The sequence below is a fragment of the Chinchilla lanigera genome, unplaced genomic scaffold (assembly GCF_000276665.1).
Source record: "Chinchilla lanigera isolate Chin_1 unplaced genomic scaffold, ChiLan1.0 scaffold00032, whole genome shotgun sequence".
Classification (NCBI taxonomy): domain Eukaryota; kingdom Metazoa; phylum Chordata; class Mammalia; order Rodentia; family Chinchillidae; genus Chinchilla; species Chinchilla lanigera.
In genome coordinates, this window is record NW_004955433.1 from 14,810,780 (window position 1) to 14,835,084 (window position 24,305).

General features: G+C 40.5%; 1 protein-coding gene across 6 annotated transcripts in view; it reads right to left on the reverse strand.

Moving 5' to 3' along the window:
* Positions 1-2,908: 2,908 nt before the first annotated feature.
* The window catches only part of Fam192a (family with sequence similarity 192, member A), a 29,759-nt gene continuing 8,362 nt past the window's right edge, over positions 2,909-24,305 (reverse strand). For 5 of the 6 annotated variants that reach the window (XM_005388381.2, XM_005388380.2, XM_005388378.2 and 2 more), the window contains exons 2-7: positions 20,721-20,863; positions 20,103-20,201; positions 19,571-19,692; positions 14,965-15,098; positions 10,804-10,868; positions 2,909-3,873 (exon numbers count right to left, since the gene is read on the reverse strand). In XM_005388381.2, coding sequence (XP_005388438.1) covers positions 3,656-3,873; positions 10,804-10,868; positions 14,965-15,098; positions 19,571-19,692; positions 20,103-20,201; positions 20,721-20,847 — 765 coding nt within the window. In that variant the 5' untranslated portion in view covers positions 20,848-20,863 and the 3' untranslated portion in view covers positions 2,909-3,655. The remainder of the gene's footprint in view (positions 3,874-10,803; positions 10,869-14,964; positions 15,099-19,570; positions 19,693-20,102; positions 20,202-20,720; positions 20,864-24,305) is intronic. The other variant, XM_005388383.1, reaches the window with a different exon arrangement.

Genomic DNA, 24,305 nt, shown 5'->3' on the forward strand with positions numbered 1-24,305 from the left:
TCTAAGCCCTCATGCTGCTGCTTGGCTCTTCCATATGGACAGCAAGCTGAAAGGCAGACTTACTTAGAAACCTGACCAGAAAGACCTTGGCCTGCAGACTCCTCCACTGAGGCCTGGGCACTGGCATTTGTTTAAGGCTTTCCCTGAAGTCACAGAGCTAGACTTAAAAGCACAAATGAAAGTTCTTGTTCTGTCACCTAGCTGTCAGGTGCCAGGCAAGTCACTCAGCCACTGGGAATTTTGGTTTCCTGTATAAAATGCAGACAAAGGCTGCTTCACAGGATCATTTTCAGGATGAAAGATAACCATCCATTTAAATAACACACAAGTCCCCTAAGCTGCCTACCACATCCACAGCAGTATGTACTGAATGAAAGAGATCAACAAGTGGGATGATTACGTACATGATTAGTACGGAAAGAAGAAGAGTGCAGGCTACCCTACAGCATAAAGCTCGGTGAAGACTTCTCTGCAAAGCTCTCCTCTGGAGCTGGGGCCACATTCTGCCTGCTACGGCCGAGACTCTTTCTCCCCTACATCACTGCTCCAGCAGGTAAGAGAGCAAACCTCTGGCCCTTGCCAGCATCACTAAGGAATGAATGTGCAACTGGCTTCTTGTGTTCAACCTGTGACTGTGAAAGTGTTGCCAAGATTCTAGCCTCCCACTGAGCAGAATTTGCATTCCACCCTGGTATGCGTAACCAGGCTGGGCAAGCCAGGAAATAAAAAAAAAAAGCACCCAAGTCCAAATGGCTGTGCACTGCCACTGAGCTCTCCTTGTTTTTTTTGGAGGGGCTTAAGATGACAGCTGAGCCATATACCCACGGTTAGGACACTCGAGCCAAGGAACCGGGTGTGCCAGAGCAATTAACATTTAGCAGAGAGACACATACACCAGAAGCTGATGGTGCAGCAGTAACAATCAGATCTGACCCTTTGGCATTTCAGCATTCTAACTGCAACTGAGGAATGCCAGTGTGACCAATAAGCCCAAGAAAGCCACACTAACACATGCTCTGACGCCCAACTCAGAAGCAAGGAGGCCCATAGTAACAGCACTAATGAGGACTGCCACTGAGTATCAGGCGCTGTACCAAGCACCTCATCTACATGTTCTCTTACCCTCTCCAGGAAGACAGTGGCATCACTCCTGTTGCCCAGGGAGGAAAGTGGGCCCTTCTGGACCTTGACCAAGTGACACAGCTAGTAAACGTCTGGTTCCAAGTTCAGAATCAGCACAGTGTATGTGCACAAGATGGAGCAAGGCAGAGTTCCCAGGAAGGAGACACAGAAGCAGCAGGATGGTCCAGGCAGAGTTTCTCTTAGGTAGGGAGAGGGCAATGGGAAGGGAAGAACTCAGCATACTTTAAGTCATCTCTAGCTTACTTAGAATACCTAATACCAAGCAAAGACTATGTAAATAGCTGCTACATGCTACTGGTTAGAGAAATAAAAAACTGTGTATGTTCAGTATAGACGCAATTTTTTTCCAAACTTTTCGATCTGTAATTGGTTGAATCCAGAAGCCAACTTGGAAGGCCAACTGTACTACATTTTTTTGGTTCTAAGCAGTGTTTCCTTCTATAACTATGTATCTCACTCTTTGGGACAGAGCCACGAGATCTACCCTGGGTGCTTCCCAAGGCCATTTCCATTGTTGATAGGTCCAGACCCTCCTTTGCTACCCAGTTTCTACAGAAGCCATTTTAGTTCCAAAGCTTGATGTTGATGGGCACAGCAGACTATGATGGAAAGACCACAGAGACTTAACCTTTCCTGAGCACGGAGATCTCAGTCTGAAGACTCAAGCTGCATAAACCAATCTGACTGTGATGAGAGACCTGGAGGCCCAGGATGCAGTATAGGAGAAGCAAGAGCTCCTTCTCTGACAGATTTATTGGATTTGAAGTCCCTATATGGTTTTAATCCCTGCAACCCTTTGTCAACTTCTTCAGACATCAACAGAGGCCATGAGGTATAGTAATGGCCTCTGAAAAGTCCAACCACATAAAGGTAGTGACTTTGATTCCTTGGCCTGACTCCTGGAATTATCTGGCATTGCTACAATCATGACAGCACGATCGCAGGAACAATGAAGCAGCAAGGCGGAAGGTGCCTAGTTTTACTGAAGCATCCTGTTTGTGAGGATGCAGCTGACACACCCATACTGACAGTTAGGAACAATTAGCACCGAGAAGTTCTGAAAAGAAGGCAGAATTCAAGAGGCATCAGTTACAGGTGAGAGGAAGCCACCATCTGCCAGTGGGCCCCAGAGTATCACCAAATTGGAAGAGGAAAAGTGTGTTGGATGAGACCCAGAAGCCTCTCTGCCCACATTAACACTGAGTAGCTTCTCTGCCTGTCAGCTGCATCACAGTGTCAACACATTCCCTCTGTGTCTTGCTCAGTCTCACACCTGAGGAAGCAGAAACAGTTAATGCAGGAACCAAGGGAAAGAAAGAGCTGTATAGGCTCCCTCTTCTGAGGCAGGGGGACACCTAGACTGTTTCTGAGGCTCATGTCCACCTCTGTCCTTGAGGCCTCCATAAGCTCTCCTCTCAACACCTCCCTCCCACCCACTCAGGGCTGAGCTCCTCTGGTTCTTAGCTGCTCATGGCCTTGGAGCTGCTGTTTGGGAAGGGAAAGAGCAATGGTGCAGTGGATGAAAGAAAAATGCTCAGGCAGTGCCTTTAGGCTTGCAATGGCTTCCACAGTTAAAAGCCACAAGTATTAATACGCATGAAACAGAGAAGTGCCTCAGTGAGGTGCAGTCATAACACAAAAGCGTGTCCCACTAGTTTGCAGTATTTGGGTTGCAGAAGCTGTTAAAAACATCATCTCACTAACATATACTAGTGGTTCTGGTTTCCGGCCACGTTAAATAAGGCCTCTGCTTGTTTCCCTAAGGTTTAGAGTCTTAAACTAAATTTTTATTTCAAAATCACAAACAAAGTAACTTGCCAGGCAGAGAAAAAATCTGAGTAGAAGATGAAAGCTTGCTCGTTACCAGCCCGTTCCTATATAAGTGGGATTGGATGGAGAGGAAAGGAGTGGCCAACAGTAAGGGAAACTTCACAATGAAGGCTGGTGTCAACTGACATCCCCCACAGAGAGACTTCATTATTTTTACTTAGCACACGACATCATGGAGGGCTTAGTTCCAGGGAAATGCTCCGTTTCACTACCAGTCAGCTTTGTCTCGACATGCTCCACAATGCAGTCGAACCAAACAACACATTTGTCTACAATAAATTTTAAGTAACACCTGTCCAACAATTGCCCTTGCTTCCTGTGCTGTTGGGAAAGGAAACAGAGAAAACAAGAAAGCAACAAAACCCAGCAGCACCCTTTGCAAGCCAGCAGTGTGATCCCCTGGGCACTGTCAGAGAAGCTTCTGTGGGGCACACGCACCCTACCACATCAGTGAGGAAGAGGCAGTGAAACTGGTCTGGTCATCTGCACTACAGTGGAAAGGAGACCAAACACAGTTCTGGCCACAAGTGGATCTGGCACATTTTTAGGTAAGGTTAAAAGTGTCTCGGTGTGCACAAGGGGCCAGCAAAGGAGTTTTTGGAGGGAGGTAATGAATGCCTGGCAGCAGAACGGACAGTCCAACCGACCGTTCTAGGGGCGCTCCCTGTGGGAAGGACAGGAGCTAGGGCGCCTCAAGGAAGGTGTTGGTTCGAAAGATGGAGGAGACGATCTTCCCCGTGGCGTTGATGGTGCCTTCACTGTCTGAGCTGGACTCAGAGTCGCTGCTCCCAGAGTAGGCGCCCAGGCCTGGGAGGATGCCGATGCAGACAGCAGCAGAGGGGCAGTGAATGGACGGGCTACTCAGGGAAGTACTTCCAAGAGACACACAGGATGAGGCCTCTGCAAAAAAGAGGATTTTTAGTCACCATCTTTTCAGAAGTGAGAGGTCCATACATTATATGCTGGGCTAGGTGCTAAGGCTTTACCCCCAGAAGTCACCAGGCCTGCAAACAACCCTATGCGGTCAAGATCCTTGTCATCCTCATTTTATAAATAAGGAAACTGACAAAGGAAGTGAGGCTCCAGGAGGTGAAATGACTTAAGGTCAAGAGGCACAGCTAGGACGCCTGACTCTTGTTCCCCACCAGCTTTGGGCAGGAGAACAAACACCTTGCAATGTTGCAGGTGGTGGTGGTTGCCTCCCTGTCCTCATAAAAGGAACCAGTGTCTAATATCATTTCTTACTCACTCTCAGGGCAGAAGATGGACATCCAGAGATAAAAGGCTTCCACATGTTCTCAACAGTAGGGATGAAGCCAGATGAAAACTGAGGGACGTTAACAATTCTATTGAGTCCTCAGCTTAAGACACCATCCCATACTTGCTCTGTGTGCAGCTAGTAGATACACTCTGAACACCAAATATTAGCTACAGAATAATACTTTATTAAGGAGGGCTGGTTTTCCTTGACAGGGGAGACAGCAATTTAGAAACTGATTTAACACAGCTTTTGCCTACCAGTTACGTTCCTCTTTTACAACTGAGAAAACTGAAACCAGTCAGGTAACATTTTAAGACCATGCACAACATCACCAAGTATCTGGGGCTCTTTTCTTCTCAGAAAACCCCCACTTACCCTGCCACGCAAAGGAAAGAAAGCCTCAATCTAGAAAATATAGGATGTGAAGGATAAAGGAAAACACTCCACTCCACCTGTCTTCCTTCTGAATGTTTCCAGCATCATTTAATCACTGTCACAAACTACTATATAGGTATTATCCCCATTTCCTCGTGAGGAGAGTCAAATGACTTGACAGTCTTATGGGCCACTTAGAGTAGAAAACATTTAACTAAACCTGAGTCAAATGATACTACACTAACATGATACAGAGCTCACTGGAAAACAAGGACTGGAGTGCACAAGTCACTGCCTCAGTCTGACAAGCACAGCAATCTTCTGGGTTTGCCTTTGATGCACTATCATCTCACCTATGCAGATACCTCAAGTAGACGTGAAATGATACATGGTTCCATGCACAGGAAACCAGGAGTCCACAAAAATACCACTGAGAAGCTGAACGCACTATCCCAAGGCCAGTGTGCAAAATTCAGGGGGTCACAGGGTCACTCCAACCAAGGAGAAGGAAACTGCTAACAACAAACAATGTTAACACAGGCAGATGTCAGAAAGTAAAAAGAAGGGCAGACAATGCTCACAGAGATGTCATAATATGGTTACAAGAAAGCAAGGCAAATATCTGCAACAGTATCACAAAAGCTAATGTCTTTAAGATTATAAAGAATTCTAATCTGTTTAAAAAAAAATCAACAACTGAACAGAAAAGCCGATACAAGACATCAACAGTTTATGGAAAGGACATATCTGACCTTAAAGCATAGGAAAGTAATATATTAGGAGGGATACCATGTGAGGAATAGCTAACTTTATATGCTGCTGAAGGAATATTAAGAAATTTAGCAATGACTTTCAAACATAAATGCTGTTCCTAAGAGAACATTCACTGCAGCACTGTTTAAAGTAGCAAAATGTCCATTAATAGGCAGCTGGCTAAGTAACGGGCTCCTATTCAGCCATCAAGAAGAAAGAATCTTGGGTGGGGGTATGGCTCAGTGGTTGAGGCTCTTGAAGAGGCCCAGAATGCACCAAGTTCCATTCCTAGCATTAAAAAGAAAGAGAGAGGGGAGATAGAGACAGAGAGGGAAAGAGGGATAGAGAGAAGAAAAAAGAGGAGAGGAGGATAGAGGGGAGGGGAGAAACAAAACAAAACAAAACAAAACATCTCCTTCCGTACTGGAATTGAATTATCTCCAGGATATTGTGCTAAATGAAAAAGGCAAGGGGCAGAACTGTGTGTATAAGTTATAAATTGGGGGAAGGAGATATAATGATGCATATGTATGACAATGTCAGCAAAAATTTATGCAAAACTGGATGCAGTGACTACTGTGAGGGGAAAAACTGATGGTTTCCACACTCTTTTAGTATATGATATCAAGCTATATCATTTATTACTTAAACAATGCATTACTGTTATGAGTAACATATGAAAGGATGCTTTTAGTATTCTGGCAGAAAAATATGGTTGTTTTAAGAATATATATCTTATAAAGGTACGTGGTTCAGTTACCACGTAAATTAGTTTGAAAACTAATTTATGGCTGGGCATGGTGGTACACACCTATAATTCCAGTACTTGGGAGGTTGAGACAGGAAGATTAGAAGTTCAAGGCCAGTCTGGGCTGCACAGCCAAACACTATCTCAAAAAAGAAAGAGAAAGAAACAAAACAGGCAAACAAACACTAATTTATGTGAAAGTCGTTCAGTGAAGTATATTGTTTTATCAAGTATTTCAAGTGTGAACTGAATTTAAAGGACTGGAAAAAGATCGAGTTCAGAATGCCTACGGGGGTAACAGCTGGCCTTAAGGAAGAACAAAAGTTAGCTACAAAAATATGCGACCAAGAAATATGGACCACTGTGGCATCATTAGGTTAAGTGAAAAGACCAAAACTCCCAATTATGTAGGAGGTTTTAAGAAAGAAAAGAGACTGCAACTCTGACAAATTTCATTCCAAGAGCAGTTAACTGTCCAAAGAGAACAAAATGGTGCCCTCTGATCTCACCCATTTGGTGAAGTTTCCTGCCAGCTCCTGCATTTGCTGTATCACACTGTCATACCAAATTAACACAAAAAATTACTATTAGAGAATGTTCTTGGGATTCAGGCAGATGCGTGACTTGGGAGCAGATGGGGCTAACTTGTGCATTCACTAGCTCTGCTCAGGCAGGTCTTTAGGGGGAAGCTGAATCTCCATCAGGATCAGACAGCTTCTGAGGGACCAATGGGCAAATCCTCCCCCTGCTGAGGACAGACTCAGAAGCAAGCTTCAGGGGCATCATTCTTGTGCCGCTGTATATCCTAGCAAAGGAGGATATTTCTTGCCTGGCTTCTGCAGCAGAACACTGGGGTAAGGAAGAAGGCATTCAGAATGACAAAAAAGATGTCTGCTCGAGATGGTTTGAAGAAGCCACACAGTCTTCCTTTCCACTGACTCATTCAAACAGTTCCTACAAGGGAGTAGTCATCAGATACAGGATGACAAGTTTAGTTATTGAAATGTGTTCAAAATTCTTATTCTATGTGTGTGAGGTTTGTGTGTGTGTGCACATGCGCATGTATGTGTCTATATGTGGATATAACCTATTGTAAAGACGGCCTAAGATACTGTTAAGATAGCAAAATTACCAAATGAATCCAGTCTTACAAATTCTATCAAAATTTCGGCTGCTTCTGCACAAATCAACAAATTTGTTCCAAAATTCAAATGGAATTCAAAAGGGCCCCAAATAAGCAAACATTCTTGAAAAAGCAGTTAGAAGATTCACACTTCTTGATTTTAAAACTTACTACAAAGCTACAGTGATGAAGACTATGTGGTAATGGTATAAAGACAGACCTAAAGATCAAAATAGAGAAGAGAATCTAGAAATAAACCCACATATTTAAAGTCAACTGATTTTCAACAAGAATGCCCTGACAGTTTAGTGGAGGAAAGATTAACCTTCTCAACAAGTACTTCCAGGACAAAAGGATATCCCTGTAAAATGAAACTGGTCCTCTTCTTTAGGCTATAACAGAAACAAACTTCCCAGAGGTGGTGGTGCACGCCTGTAATCCCAACACACCAGAGGCTGAGGCAGGAGGACTGCTATGATTTCAAGGCCTGCCTAGGCAACACAGTGAGTTCAAAGCCAGCCTGAACTATACAGCAAGAACTTGTCTCAAAAAACTAAACAAATGAACAAAAAACTAATTCAAAATGAATGAAAGACTGGACGTATGGGCTGGAGATATAGCTCAGCAGCACAGCATCTGCCTAGCAAGTACAAGGTCCTAAGTTTGATTCCTGGTACCAAAAAAAAACCAAACAAAAATTAGATATAAGAACTAAAATTATAAGGGGCTGGGGATTTAGCTCAGCGGCAAAGCGCCTGCCTGGCAAGCGCAAGGTCGTGAGTTCGGTTCCCGGTACCGGAGAAAAACCAAAAAAAAAAGAACTAAAATTATAAAACTCTTTTTGAAGAAACAAGCATAAATGTTCATGACCATGAATTAGGCAATGGTTTCTTAGGTATGATACCTAAAGCATAAACAATAAAGAAAAACTGATAAATTGGATGTCGTCAAAATTAAAAACTTTATGCTCCAAAGAACACAAAGTAAAAACAGGGAAAGAAATTTGCAAATTATATATTTAATCAGTATCAAGTATCCACAATTTATAAAGAACACTTACCACTCAACAATGAAAAGTAACTCAATTAAATTTTTGCTAAGCATTTGGTAGGTATTTCTCCAAACAAAATGCCCAATAAATACATGATGCTTAACATCATTAGTCATTAGGGAAATACAAGTCATAATCACAATGAGATACTCATGAGGATGGATTTAATTAAAACAAGAAGATAACAAGTGTGGAAAAAGATGTATTATACCCAGGAGACTAAAAAGAGGACTTCACCCAAAAACATGTACATGAATATTCATGGCAGCATGATTACGATTAGCCAAAAAGTAGAAACAATACAAATGCCAAACAAATTGCGGTATATCATACAATAGATATTATTCAGCCATTAGTAAAAAATATTAATTCATGTTACAACTTTGATGAACTTTGAAAATATTATATTGACTGAAAAGAAGCCAGACACAAAATGCCACACATTGCATGATTCCACTTATATGAAATGGTACAAAAAGGAGTCTACTGCGGGAGAAAAAATAGTGGTTGCCACTGGCTGAGGAGAAAGAATGGGGAATAACTGCTAACAGTACAAGGTTTCTTTCAGGTATTAAAAATGTTCTGAAAATAGACAGTGGTGATGGTTGTACAACCCTGTGAGCATACTAATAACCACTTAACTACACTTCTTTAAAGGGTGAATGTTATGGTAAGTAAACTATATTTCAGCAATTTTTTTTTAAAAAGTTTATGAAGCTGGGCATGGTGGCACATTCTTCTCTGGGAGGCTAAGGAAGGAAGATCACAAGTTTGAGCCCAGCCTGGGCAGTTTAGCAAAGTCCTATCTTAAAATAAATTTAAAAAGAACTACAGATATAGCTGTCATGGGTTCAATGCCCAGTACTGCCCAAAAAAAAAAAAAAAAAAAAAAAGTTTTATGAGCCAGATACAATGTTTGGTCCCTGCTTAGATTCTAACTTTAAAAACAAAAATTGCCAAGGAAACATTTTTTGAGATAAGTGGGAAAAGTGAGTACTAACTTTACATTTGACATTTGGTAATTATTGTGATTGTTTTAGATGTGATCATGGTATTGTAATTGATAAAACAAGCCAAAAAAGAACCTACTTTTCAGAAATACAGATTAGAGAATTATAAAGTGAAATTTCTGGGATTTGTTATAAAATATTACAGTTGGGGAGGTATAGCTTAGTGTAGAGTACCGGCCTATCATGTGCAAGGCCTTGGGTTTGATTCCTTAACACTGCAAAATAAAAAATACATTTAAAAAAATTGTTGATAGGGTCATTATACTATTATTCCAATTGTTGAATGTCTCAAATTATCCATAATAAAGTAGTTTTAAATGTATATTTATAATTGTTTATACATATATAGAATAGGTCTGGATAAGAAATATGTAACCTTATTTCCCTGTGTAAAGAAAAACTAGATCCAAGGGGGTTCTTCAGTGCAAGGGAGTTTTCACCGAGGATCCTATTTATTTACATATGTATTTAGGTACTGGGAATCAAACACAGGATCTTGTGCTTGCCAGGCAGGCGCTATGCCACTGAGCTATTTCCCCAGCTGAGGGTCCTATTTAAAAGTAGGCTCTACACCAAAAGAGTAACAGCAACAGCCAATTATCCCTGATACTCTAGGCAAACATTTTAAAAAGCATCCTGCTGGGCTTGGTGGGAGAGGCTCTGGCAGGAGTATTGTTGCAAGTTCAAGACCAGCCTTGGCTACGAAGTGAGCTCAAGGCCAGCCTGAACTGCATAGTGAGACTCTGTCTCAAAAAGACAAAAAAAACAACCAAGAGTATCCTTTTTAAGAGAGAGAAATAAATGTAAGCCTTGTTTATGGATGACCCACTGAATTTAGCTCAGTTTCAATCCCACAGGAAGTCAGAAGTAAAACTGAAAATAGACTCCTGAATTCTTCATCCTAATCTAGTCCCCAGGAATATTCTCCCTTGCTTATAACTTCATGCCATTAAATACAGACAGGTTTCACCACATAAAAGTAATCAAAAAAATAAAAAAGGATGCTTTTTAAAATGTTTGCAAAAAAAAATGTTTGCAGAGTATGAGGGATAGCTGGGTGTTGCTGTTACTCTTTTGCTATACAGAACCTACTTTTAATAAAATGTACTCCTACAGACTGCATTAAGCTTCTAGGCCCAACACACTCCAACAATCAACAGGAGCCAGGCATTCTGCCTCCCATAGGGAGCAGTTCAGGCAAAATCAAGAAACTTGACATTTGGGGGAGACAGACAAAAAACCCTTTGTGAGCAGAGGTCATCCAAGCAGTGCTTTGTAAGCAGTCCTGGGAAAGCACAACTGTCATTTATCAGTTCCACTGGTTTCTAGCACATTACTTTTGCAGGGCAGCAGACAGTCTTGGGTATAAACTGTTATAACACAGTTTGGCAAATTAAGCTTGGGTAGGCTTGTTTGAAGACAGATACACATCCATTCACAGATGCGATGCATTCCAGCCCTTTACTGTGGTTCATGTGTACTATGAGTAAAAGAAAATCTGCCACCCACCTTGACTCTTGTCAACTGGATCAGGGTCTGGTTTCAGTCTTTTCACACTATTGCCACTCTCTGAGCTGTAATAAAAAAACACAGTGATCTGAGCTATGTCCAAGCTTGGGAATCAAAGCTTAAGAATTCAGGAGCTCCAAGAAACCATTTAATGTGTCTTAGGCAGCCTCAAGGAGGCTCTGAAGGAAGCCTGTGAGGATCTAAAATGAAAAGCCCTCATTTCAGGTTCTTAATCTCCTCCAATTTATAAAATTCATTATAAAGTTAAACTGCTGACAAATCCAAGGGGTGAAACCTGTTAACTTTTGATTTTTTGGTCATTTTTATCATTCAATCTGGCTAGAACCACAGATGGATTTCAAGAATACCTGGACATGGTTCACAAGTGACAAAAGCTTAGTTATTAAACACTGACGAAAACATTTAGAATGAAACACTAAAGATTCTGAGAGTCACCTAGAACACTTTCACTAAAACCTGTACTTCAACAAAGAAAAAATTATCCTAGAAGGAGGGCAAGTCCCAGAAGGAAGAGATGATGTACAATGAAAATGGCAAATACAAACACAAATCTAAACAAACATCATCTGCGGTAAAAAGAATAAAAAACCTCATTTGTGGTGTTAGACATGACTACATGACGGAAAGCAGGCATGGTGGTGCAGGCTTGTATTCCCAGCACTGAGAAGCTGAGGCAGGCCACAAGTTTGAGTCCAATCTTGGAACTTAGTCAGACCTTGTCTCAAAAAAATAAACAAAATAAAAACAAAAATAAAAAAGGGCTGGGGATGCAGCTCAATGTTCAGGCCCTGGAATCAATCCCCAGTACTGCCAAAAACTTAAAAAAAAAAAAAAAAAAAAGTTAAAAGAAATATGCGTGAGATTTTAAAACCTGAATCATATTTTTTTTTTGAGACAGGGTCTCACTGTGTAGTTCAGGGTAGGCTTGAACTCACTGCATACCCGAGGCTGGCCTCAAACTCGTGGCAATCCTGCATCAGTCTCCTGAGTGCTGGGATGAATCATATTTTAAAAAGAAATAGAAGGAAAAATATTTTTAAAAAGTAAAAAGACAACAATAAGGTGGTAGAAATTACAGAAGAAAATCTTAATATAAATAGAAAAACCTCCTAGGAAAAAGAGATTAAGAAAATAAATTTAGAAGCAGCTATTTCTAAGAGATACATCTAAAAACTTATTAAAAGAAAAGCAGAACAACTTAGTATCTACAAAGATTAAAAGTAAAAGAACAAAGAAAAAGTAAAAGAATGAAAAAGAAGTCCTATAGCAGCTAGGCACAGTGGTATATGACTATAATCCCACCACTTGGGAGGCTGAGGCAGGAGGGTTGGAAAGCCAGCCTAGGCTACACAGCAACCTAAAGCCCAGCCTGGATCATGTGGCAAGCCCCTCTTTCAAAAAAAGTCAAACAAAAACAAGGTACTATAGCAAATACTAGTCTCAAGAAGGCTAGGGTACCCATGTGAATATTAGGAAAATAGGCTTTGAGACCAAAAGCATTATAAAAGAAAGCTTACTTAATAAAATTTGATTTGTTATGAAGAAATACCAATTCTGAACATTTATGCATCTAACACACCAAAATATATATTCAACAAAACTACAAAGAGAAATCAAGCAAACACTGTGGTAGTGGAAAATTTGAAAATATTTCTCTCAAGCATTGATAAGGCCAGCAAACGAAAAACAGTAGATTTAAACAGTAGAATAAACAAACTTGGTATGTTTGATCTAAATAGAACCCAGAACCAACAATTATAAAACGATGATTCTCCTCAAAGTTACTTGGAATATTCACAAGCATTAACTTTAGGAATGAGTGACAAAGTCTAAAGCTACCTCAAAAGAATCAGTATATACAAACAATGCAATTATTAGAAATCAATAACAAAAGATGAATATGATGCTTAATACCCTATAAGGTTCCATTAATGATAAGATGTCAAGCTGTGGCTGAGAACCACATAAACCAATGAAATGTGGTTAAGTTAACTGAATATGGAAATTTTAAAATATGCTTCTCAATTATTCCTGACTTAATGTTATCAGTAGAAATTTTAAAAAGTTTAGAAGGAAATACAAAATTTGTATCCAATGAAAACTGGGTAATGTTTATAGCTCTGGATGCTAACTGAAAAGGCTGAAAATTCCATTTATAACAATAAATAAAAGAATTAAACTTGAAGAGAGCAAAAGACCATCTTTTGAAGAAGGTATGAAAAAGGTAATTGTTTTGTTTTTAATGCCTCATACACACAGACACTAGTGGCTTCCAGACTTTTACCAGGCATCAGAATCATCCACGGAACTTTTAACAATTCAGACTCCCACACTTCACTCTAAACTTCCTGAACCAGCATTAATGTGAGGCCAGGGAATCTACAGTACTTTTTTTTTTTTTTAAGGGTCTTGCTATGTAATTTAGGATGGCCTTCAACTTACTACGTAACCAGGCTGGCCTTGAACTTGTGGCAAACCTCTTGCCTGTTCCTCCTCAGTGCTGGGATTATAGGTGTGGGCCACCTTCCATGGCAGAGAACCTATATTATTCATAGACTCCCAGGGGATCTAATAAGGCCAGGACAGTATAGATTAGGAGGCACTCTTGCCCTAGGAGGTTGATTTGTCACAAAGCAACATTAAATGATATAGTTTCAAAACCCACAGGGGGTTCTATACAGATCTCCAAATAAGCTAGCAGAGCCCTTTCTAAAGGTGATCTAAAGACTAAGTAAGGAGCCAATACCCAGTCTGCACCACCAAGAGCTCTTGATTGGCCCAGTCCAGTGACAGTGACTCAGGGCCCAAATCCTATTAGACACTGAAATTTGTCTGGTGCTCACATGAGTTCTTGAAAGAATTTGCAGCTTGTCATCAGACCTTTTTCAGGCTATTCACTCCTCTCCTCTGCTGCTGTTCCATGACGACATTTTTACATGAAGGCGATGTTCCCAGGAACATCTATAGCAGATGGACGATGTGCCAAACTGCAAGACTCCATCAACACACTCTCTTCAAAACATGTGGCTGCTTGCCAAAATACCACATTCATTTTCCTAATAGACTGAACTTTAATACCATTTTGCCCATGGCCTGGATGGTCAAACTGAAGTGACCAGATTCAATCACTCTAGTGCCATTTCAGGATTCAGAAAGAAGGGGCAAACATGACAAAGCTTAGCAAAAGTTCTAGGTGCTACCATATCAATCAAACTGGGCCATGGCCAGGTCCACAACCCTGTCACAACTGTCATATTCTTTCAATGCCTTTGCAGCAGCTGTTCCCTCTGCTTGGGATGTTCTCTGCTTTGCCTGCCCCGTCAAAGCCCTAAGGTTCTACCGTCAGTATCTTTCTAATGTCTTCCCTCACTTCTGCAGCGTAAGCACAGGCAGCTGTCAGGCAGAGCTGTGTTCCTCCTCCTTCTCTCATTATCCCCCTATGTAATCCTTTTATTTTTTGGTTTTTTTTTTCTGGTATTGGGAATCAAACTCACGACCTTGCGCTTGCCAGGCAGGTGCTGTGCTGCTGAGCTAAATCCCCAGCCCCTTTTTTCGTCTTTTTGAGACAGGGTCTCGCTATGCAGTTTAGGCTGGCCTTGAGCTCACTTTGTAGCCCAGGCTGGCCTCGAACTTGCAACGATCCTCCTGCCTCAGCCTCCCAAGTGCTGGGATTACAGGTGTGCGTCACCACGCCCGGCCCCCCCATGTAATCCTTTCACAGGACTTGCTACCTCATTTGCCTTGAAACACAGAGGTTCTAATACTGAACTCCTGCCTTATTACTGTGTAACCTTGGGGAAAAGTTCTCAATCTCTGAAGTTCTGGCTCTTCTTATTTGTAAAATGGGTTATAACAATATGTACTTCCTAGATCTGGTGACATGAATAAATAAGATCATTCACAGGAAGCACTTAACAATGCTTGACATGAGAAGGCACTCAATGAAGAAGAACTATTATCATTTTGGTGGAATGAATGACCAAAGAGACAAGAGTCAAAGGCTACAGAAGATGCCAAATCTGGAAGAAGAGTGAGGTGAATACTCTGAAGGAACTTCACAGAGACTTGTGCTAAGTAACCTTCGGCCCTGGCTACCACTAGTGGCACATACAGAGGGATTTACTCTGAGAGCTGGCTAACCTCTTATGCTTCACAGCTCCTGCCAACAGCTTCGCCTGGGAGAACTTGTTCTTGGTTTCTACTGGTTTCACAGGCAGTTTCTTCTCCACTTCTTTCTTGTGTTCTGCAGACATTCCAACCTTGTTGAGATTACTGTGAGTTACAGGTTAAGGGTTAAACTAAGCAAAAGGAAGAGCTGTCCCAGAGTGATGATAAATCATAAGAAGGGTGATAAATATAACCCACTGACCCTTTGGCAGTACCATGTAGTATCTGGCCTACTTATCAATCTATCAATCAATCAATAAGCCCCCTCCCTCACTCTGCCAGTCAAATCCAGCTTGTTTATTTTGAGACATGGTTCCTCCTCTGCCCCAGCCCACTCTAGATGCCCAGGAGTTGGTTTTATTATTCTCTTAAGGTGATTTTATTTTTTTTATTTTTTTATTTTTTGGTTTTTCTCCGGTACCGGGAACCGAACTCACAACCTTGCGCTTGCCAGGCAGGCGCTTTTGCCGCTGAGCTAAATCCCCAGCCCCTTAAGGTGATTTTAATAAGAAACCCTGTGCAAACACAACTCAAGAACTGGATGGCTATTTTAAAAGAATAAACAGAGCACATATCACATCACCTTTTCATACTTGATGTCAACCTGGGGGCTCTCAAGGTCTGTCACTTCCGACTGCTCTCTCCACCAGCTCCCTCTTGTTTATTTTCTGCTCTTTTTCACAACTTATTTGACAACAGATAAGTTTTGTTCAGTTCTGGTGCAAGTTCTTAAAAATTGCAATAGCGCCTTACTGGCACAACAGTGACACCTAGTGCCCAAGAAATCTAAGTAGCCCAAAACAGTGTAGAAGTGGAAGATACATAGCTGAGGTTATCTATGTGTCTTTAGCAATAGAGAAAGCAAGGTACCAGAAATACAGACCCTCTCATTCTGATCATTCTTTAAACACTAACTGTTCTTACAGGTGCTGGCTACCTTAAACAGCTGCAATATTCAGTGGAGATTATGTATAATGCTTAGTACTATTCTAAATTCCATCAATTTAATGCTTTTAAGATGATCACAGAAACATCTTAGTACCATATGTTCATTTTTATAAAAAACAGAAGAAACAGGTATTTCATTTTTGTAGCACAGAATGCCTACAACCATTAGCATGTGGTCATTTTCACTTGTACCTCCAACACAAAGGGACAGAAACCTGGAAGAAAACTCTCAATATTAAATATTTAAACATCAAACAAAAATATGGGTGTGGTGGTACACACCTGTAATCCCAACATTCAGGAGCACAAGGCAGGAGGATCACTGCAAATTCAAGGCCAGCCTGGGCTACAAAATGAGCTCAAGGACAGCCTGAACTGTATAGTGAAATACTGTCTCAAAAAGACAAAAACAAAAAAGAAAAAATAACAAGAGCTTTAACACCAGGACACAAACAAAACTAACATTTTGTTTTTTATTTTTTAAGGTGAGAGGGTGGTAGTACCTTACTTTTGATCCACACCCAAGTCTGAGATTTTTCCCCCTTAAGTCCTACTCCCCTCAAAATGCTTTAAACAGCATTAATACACTTCAAAAATCTGAAGTTTATTAGATGAGGCATTTTTAAAAGAGTCATAGTTTTAAATATTCATAATATTGCTAATACTAATTTAATCTAAAAGGGAACAACTCAAGTTCTGGTTTACATGGCACAAAACACAGCTTATTTGTATTCAACCATATCAAGTATCACATTATAAAATTATTGTGATAATTAGCAAAGCCAAGAGCCAGGTCCTAATCTAATAAACCAATGCTTGATCCTCCCATTCCTATTTCAACGAGGCTCTGGCTACTTCTACATTTGGGACTGTACATTACACATCACTAGCTGGCAAGCCTGCTTTTCATCACTTTTTCTGGAGTCAGAAATTCCCAGGTTCCTAATTAAAGCCAATAGCCCTTGGAGCATCTTCAGTGTTCTACTGCACTGTTAGCTGGGGATGTAGCTCAGCGGCACAGCGCCTGCCTGACAAGCATGAGGTTGTGAGTTCAATTCCCGGTACCAAGAAGAAAAAAAAAATCTACTGCACTGTTACCAGGGCACAAAAGTTTCTGTTTTTTCTTTCCTTTTAGTTAGAAGCTGAAAGGCATCCAACTCACAGCCCTATTCTCCAGAACACTCCTTTGGGAGACAGTCTATGTCTTATTTGCTGGTCAAGTAAAAGTGTAATTAATGTATTTCCTATAGGAAAAAAAGGTGGCATCTAAAACAGTGCTAGTATATACATGTATGAGCCTAGTCCTACAAATTTCAGCACGTATTCTTAGCTCATCAGAGCTGGGATGGAGGAGAATTCAGAAAACTCAATCTCAGTCCTACAACTGAGATTGAGGTGTAACTTTCCATCAACTCCTACCCTCACTTTGCACCTGAATGACACTAATTAGAAAGCAACTGGGAGGCTGAACTTTTGCTACCAGTTCAAATCTAAGCCGAATCAAAGGGATCTGTCCACATTTGCTCCCATACAACTTAATATGGAATCTACTGCACACTCCCTGCAAGAAAATGCCAAGTAGTACAAACAAAGTCACATCACCAATCTTAGACGGCCAGCCTATTCAAATATAGTAGTGATGTTACTCAAAATATAAATTTGAAATATCCAAACAAGCATCCCCACAGGTGGAAAAAAAGTTAACAGTTGCATTATTAACATCTGCTGAGTCATACTTTAATTTATTCACATACTTACTGAGAAACCGCTACACACCAGATATTGGAAAAATCAGTACTAATTCCTACTCCTTATGGAACTTACTTTACATTCCAGCAATAAAAAAGTAAAGCAAGCCAGGCATGATGATACATGCCTGTAATACCAGCACCAGTGGAGATGAAGCAGCAAGACTACAAGTTCAAGTCCAGCCTTGGCAACTTAAGAGTCTGTTTAAAAAAAAAAAAAAGTCTGTTTAAAAATAAAAAAGAGCTAGAAATGTTGCTCAGTATGAAGCCCTGGGTTCAATCCCCAGTCTCATACATTAAAAAAAAAAGATAAGCAAACAAAAGATCTTCAGATAGTGACAGTACTGTCTTTAAAAATGGTATTACACCTAGGTGTGGTGGTAAACACCAGTAATCCCAGCACTCAGGTGGCCGAGGAAGGAGGACTACCTTGAGCTCGAGGCCAACCTGGGCTACACAGTGATTCAAGGCCAGCCTGAACTACATAGAGATGCCTTGTCTCAAAAAAAAAAAAAAAGTTATTACAGTATAGGGCACCGCGTAGGGCTCAGTGGCATAGCATGTGTTTGACATACACAAGAACCTGGACTCAAGCTCTAATACCAAAAAAACCAAAAGGCAAAACAAAATGGTAGACATTGACACAGTAAGTGCAAAATAGTAGACAGTGACAGAGTGGGAGTAAATACAGATGGGTGCTTAACAAAGGCTTCTGTGAGAGTTTTGAGCTGAGAACTAAGTACTGTGATACGATAGCATTGTAAAATGTGAAGGCAGAACATTTCAGGCGGAGAAGTTAGCAAGTTTAAGGCCCTGAGACAGAATCAAAGCTTGGTGTGAGAGAGGAATATAAAGAAGGCAACAAGCTGAGTACATGTGAGAAAGTGGTTTCAAGATGCCAACAGGGATGTGGGTTGGCCTAAATCACGTAGAGCCCTGTGTAAGCACTCATAATGTAGATGTTTCTCTAAATGCAACAGAAAGCCACTGGAGTGTTTCACATAGGAAGTAACATGATGCCATGTAAGTTTTTTAAAGTTCCCTTTACTGAACAATGTTGGAGATGAGAGTAGAAACAGTCCAACTGGAATATGGTTCATATATGTAGATCTGAAAATTTGATTTTATACACTAAATGTGACAAATGTTTTGGGAGGAAAAAAATGTTTTTTAAAGAAACCAGTTAGATCATTAACAGTCCAGAGGGATGTCCACAACTGCTACTGGGGCAGTAGAGACAGCAAGAATTAGATAGATCTTGAGTATATTATGGAAGCAATTTTTGGCCCAGGCAGCTAAGAGCACAGAAGCATCAGTTACTGGAACTGGAAAGCCAGAAAAAGAAGAGACTGGCTGACAGCAGAGGAAGCACGCTGCAGGAGTGACATGGAATTAGAATTTGGATTCGGCCACATCACATTTTGGGAAGCCTATTAAGACATTCACGTGGATTCCAACAAGGCAATGCTGAGCCAAAGAGAACTAATCTTTGTTGCTTTCTATGAGGAAGGACCAAGTGGTGCCAAGGGTGAGGATCTTGCTAAGAACAGAGGAGAGTTGATAAGCATATCCTTTTAAAAGTCTGAAGCCAATTTTTCCCCTGGATGAGGATGACTGCATTGCCCATCTGTCTGAGTCTAATCCCGCAAGATAAGGATATCCCGCTACTGACTACTAGGATTTATGTCCACAGTTAATCCTAAAGGGCATGGACTTTTGATCCCAAAAAACTCTTGCATGTAACAGACTCTACAAGTCACTACCAGTCACTCCGAGTGATGGGAATAACTGTAGAAATAGGCTAAAGATTAACAAATAAAAGACCCTCTTTCTATTTATGAGGAAATTGACACCACAGATATGTCTCAAAGTACAAAGGATATTCTGTATTCTTTTAGTTCCTTCAGTTCTTCTTCTCTTCGTTGCTTTTCTATTAGTTCCTGCTGCCGAGAAACCTCATCAAGGAAGTTGGTCTCATCTTCATCTAAGCCTCTTACCATGTTTTCTGAGGAAATAATTGAATAAGGAACACCAAGTAGACTAAAGAGAAAATATAGTCTTATTTGACTTTTCCTTCCTCCACCCCTCCCTTTTTGAATAAACAATGGGTTCTTCAGGGTATTAGAAGAAAGAACAGTTAAACACCCGGGCTTTTAGATAGATAATATGCCATAAAATCAAGGCATTTTTCCCATTACTAAATATTAGCATAGAATTAAAATGGGTATCTTGAGCTCTAAACAAAAATGTTCAATGAGGTTTAGAAGAAAGAAAGCTCCTTCTTTTCTACCAAATGAACATCTGGAGAGTAGATAATCAAGACAATTCCACTGCTAGTTAGAAAGTATGGCATGAGGCAAAAGTACATCAAAAAGGCCCTGTGGAGTCCCTCAGACTGTATTTTCTGAAGCTTACTGAATTTGAACTGCTCCTCATACTCTTGCTGCTTCCTGTCTTTCTGTTCCTGTAGCCTTTCATAGAGAGACCGAGGGTCATAAACCTCCTCTGGACATTCTGAAAGGAATACGAGAGAGATGGGGAGAGACAAGAAATATATACTTTATAGTATTATTTTGGAATCACAAGAGTTTTAAACATAAAGCCAAGTCTCTGCCTAAACTGAGGGCAGGATAAAACAAAAATAGTACAAAGACCATAGCTTCCCTTTGGACCTCAGAGAGGAACCAGAAGTTCTCAAAGCCAACTATCAGTGTCAGTAGGACCCAGAGCCTGAGAGTTAACTGGATGAGGGGCCAGCTCAAACCCTCCACTGCAGTAGCACTATCAGTTGCTCAGAGCATGTATCCATCCACATAAAAGAAATAATCTGGAAGAATCTTCTAGAAGGAAGTGTGGCAGAGAGGAAAGGGCAAGGATACGAGTTGGGTATGCTACAGAGGCCTTACATAGGTTATTTCACTCTCTGAGCTTGGGCTCAGTGCTAAAGTGGAGAAAATTATACCTCACTGATAGGGTCACTGTAAGGACTAAAGATTATCATGCTATCTGTCCAGCCACAGGCCAATCATTTACCTTTGGGATCTTCGGGTTTTCGAACTTTCTCCCATTCTTCTTGTCTCCTTTTGCGCCGTTCATCTAATTCTGCCTCAGACACAAACCTCTTTTTGATAACAAGGTTACCATCATCCCCTCCATCCATAATGAAAAGAATCAGTCTACAAAAAAAAAAAAAAAAAATTCAAGAATTACAATTAAAAGAATTATAATTAAAATTCCCAAGAGAAGACTTAGCTGTATCTTATCCAGCATCAGACTGAAAGTTTTCTTCTAACCTTAAATTTGAAAAAATCCTCAAATAGTTCAATTTATACATTGTTGATAAGAACACATAATTACATTTTTTTTAAATTCAGGTAGATTTTATTAACATCTATGCTATCTACAAAGTCAGTGAGAAGATCTGGAATAACTCTTATTACCAGGTAGGTGTTCCACAGTAAATCTCACATTGCAGATATTGTCTGTCCTATTCTAGACAAACTGGTCCCCTGGGCACCTCTCCTCTTCCTCAGCCCTCATCCTCCTTTATTTCTATAACATGACGTTACTGCCTTATCAAATTCCTGTTTCTGGGACATGACTCTATCTTGATTCACCTGCTCTTGGTTCCAAGTAGATTTAGACAGAGAAATCTGGTTACTAAATAAGCCTTAGTGATCCAGTCCAGTCTGTAAGTAGGAAAGTGGTAGGCCTAGAGATGCACCATCCATTAATAAAGAGAGTGAGACTAGAACCCAGATCTCCCAACTTTCAGCTGCACTTTCCAGTATAATAAAGCAACTCCTTCCTCCTATGTCTGTGCCACCTCAGATTTAATCTTCAACCCTTTCCATTTTTCACTACCACAACAACCTCAACCACTTTGTGTATCTTAATTCAGAAGATTCCCAAATCTACCAACCTACTTCTACCTGAATCTTTCTTTAGAGAAGGGGGAAAAAGAAATAAAGGTAGAAGAGTATCTATTACTACTTCTAAATAATCTCTTTCCCCTTTCCCCTGATGGTTTCTTTCTATTCAAACTGTGGAATTAGCCAGGCATGATGGTGCACATCCCTAATCTCAGCACATGGGAGACTGCGGCAGGAGGATCACTACGAGGTTCAAGGCCAGCCTGGGCTACACAGTGAGTTCAAGGCCAGCCTGAATTACATAGCAAGACCTTGTCTCAAAACACAAAACAAACAAAAAGAGGCCTATACTCAACCCATTTCGAGTTGACCTCTGATAACTATAATAATAGAGTAAGTTTGCTACCACAGAAATAAAGTAGGCAACATTTACTAAGGTCTTAACCATGTACATACTTTTTTACATGTATTATCCCATTTATATGCACACTGACTCTATGAGAAATAGTATCTCTTTACAGATGAAAAAGTTGAGGCTCACAAGTTAGGCTACTTGTCTAAGGTGATACAGGCAGTGAATAGTAGAGGCAAGAATTAAATCCAGTCTTGACATCCAACTCTTACCTGACCCGACCCCAGAAATCACTAAATCTTGCTTGAAAACAAGAGCATGTCAATTTTTTTGGAGGTGGGGAAAGACAGGGTCTTGCTATGTAGTTCAGGCCTTGAACTCACTATGGAGCCCCTTGAACTTGGGGTGATCCTCCTGCAGCAGCCTCCCAAGTGGTGGGATTACAGGCGTGCACCACCATGCTCAGCTTCAGCCTTTTTTCCTACATCAATCTCCAGTGCTAAAAATGTTCATACATTTTTACTTACTACAGACACCCAAACATTGAGAATTTATCTCAGCCTGAATCCTCCTATTGACATTTAGTTTAATGTAATGAGATAAAACTGTGAAAATTACTAGAAAGAAAACAATCAACTGACAGAACTGTTCCTTGTACCCTAAGATCCACAACCTGGATACTTCTGACTCAGCATCATTTGATGTCTCCAGTAAGAAGCTTATTACAAAAGCAGAACTGCTCAGTCTCTGTGACCATGCCAAAAAATCCTCAAGTTCTACAGAACAACCTTTTATGCAAGAAGAGCCAACAATTTACTAAGTATCCGTGGCAGAGAAAACATGAGCTATGTTGGGCTCTAATGGGTGGGAGAGACATACTGAACCCTCAATTTCCCTTCTCATCCTCTCTTTGCTGTAGCTCTCTCCTTTCTTACCTTGTATTAGGTATTTGGTTTCTACCGCTCATCCCTATTTCCTGGTAAACAAGAGTGGGACAGGTCCGATGATACATGACATCACCTGAATCCACCACATACACCCAGAAGTCAGCCATTCATTCAGATTCCCAACTTTCTAGGTGGTCTGACCACTGCTCTCCCTTCCCAGCAGCCAACTCCCACTGAGTATGCCTCACAGTTCTTTCTTAAACTGAACAGAACTGTCTCCCTTTAAACTCCACACATAAATCCACTGGGACTACACAAAATGAGCCAAATCTTTTCCCACATGACAATGCTTCAGTTGTCTGAGGTCAGTTCCCATGTTCCTCTTGTCACTTTACTGAGCTAAATAGCCCTAGTTGCTTTAATCTTACACAATGGAGAAAAATAAATGTTTCAAAGCAGTGAATTCATCAGACTGTATATGATTTAAACCTAGGAACTAAAGATTAGGATACAGCAATGCCACTGGCATCCTCTTAAACACATCTCCTTACTTTTATTCCACCTTTTTTGTTTCATTTTGCTTTTTTTGAGACAGGGTCTTGCTATGTAGTTCAGGCTGGCCTTGAGCTCACTATGTAGCCCAGGCTGGCTTTGAATTCACAGTGATCCTCCTGCCTCAGCCTCCAGAGTTCTGGGATTACAAGTGTGTGCCACCATGCCTGGCTTATTCCACATTTTTAAAAAGTGAAAATAATATATAGATGTTCCTCATTTAATGACCTACCCATTTAACAACTGTCAGGACTGACTGCGGAGGCATGCTGTTCATACTTAGCACCCGTCTTTCTTTGTACTCTTCTATACATCTTACTTATAGAGCTTCAATGTCTTTTTTTTTTACAAGTACATCTTGTTTATGCAGTATGTAATTTCTGCTGATTGTACTATACAGTACTGTAGCTTTATGCTGTTAGACATTACAGTACTGCATGTTAAGAGTTATGCAAATAAAAGCAAAGTCATCAAGTTGGAGTTTCCTTTGACCACTTTTTTGTTTTGAATATTGTAATGTACATACTGTCCACAATTCTTCATTTAATGCCCAATTCATTTAGCAATCCAGTTACAGGAACTGAACTAGTTGTTACACAAGGAGTGCCTGTATATTAGTACTGAAAAAAAAAAACCTGGGATGCATGTAAACAAGTTTAAATTTTAAGTAGAAACTCTAGAGGATTAAGAATCTTCCTAGCATTTATTAACCACTTTTGGAAACCCATAAATTTGTCTTTTACTAAGCAATCCTTTACACTCTTTTTTCATCAGTCTTCTTTTCTATTAAAGTGTTAGAATTCAACTTCACAAGTGGTTTAGTCTGAGCTGTTATCATCTTTCAAATATAAGGAAAAATTAAGAATAATAGTTGTTTGATGAAAATAAGAAATAGGGGCTGGGGATTTAGCTCAGCAGCATAGCACTTGCCTGGCAAGCGCGAGGTCGTGAGTTC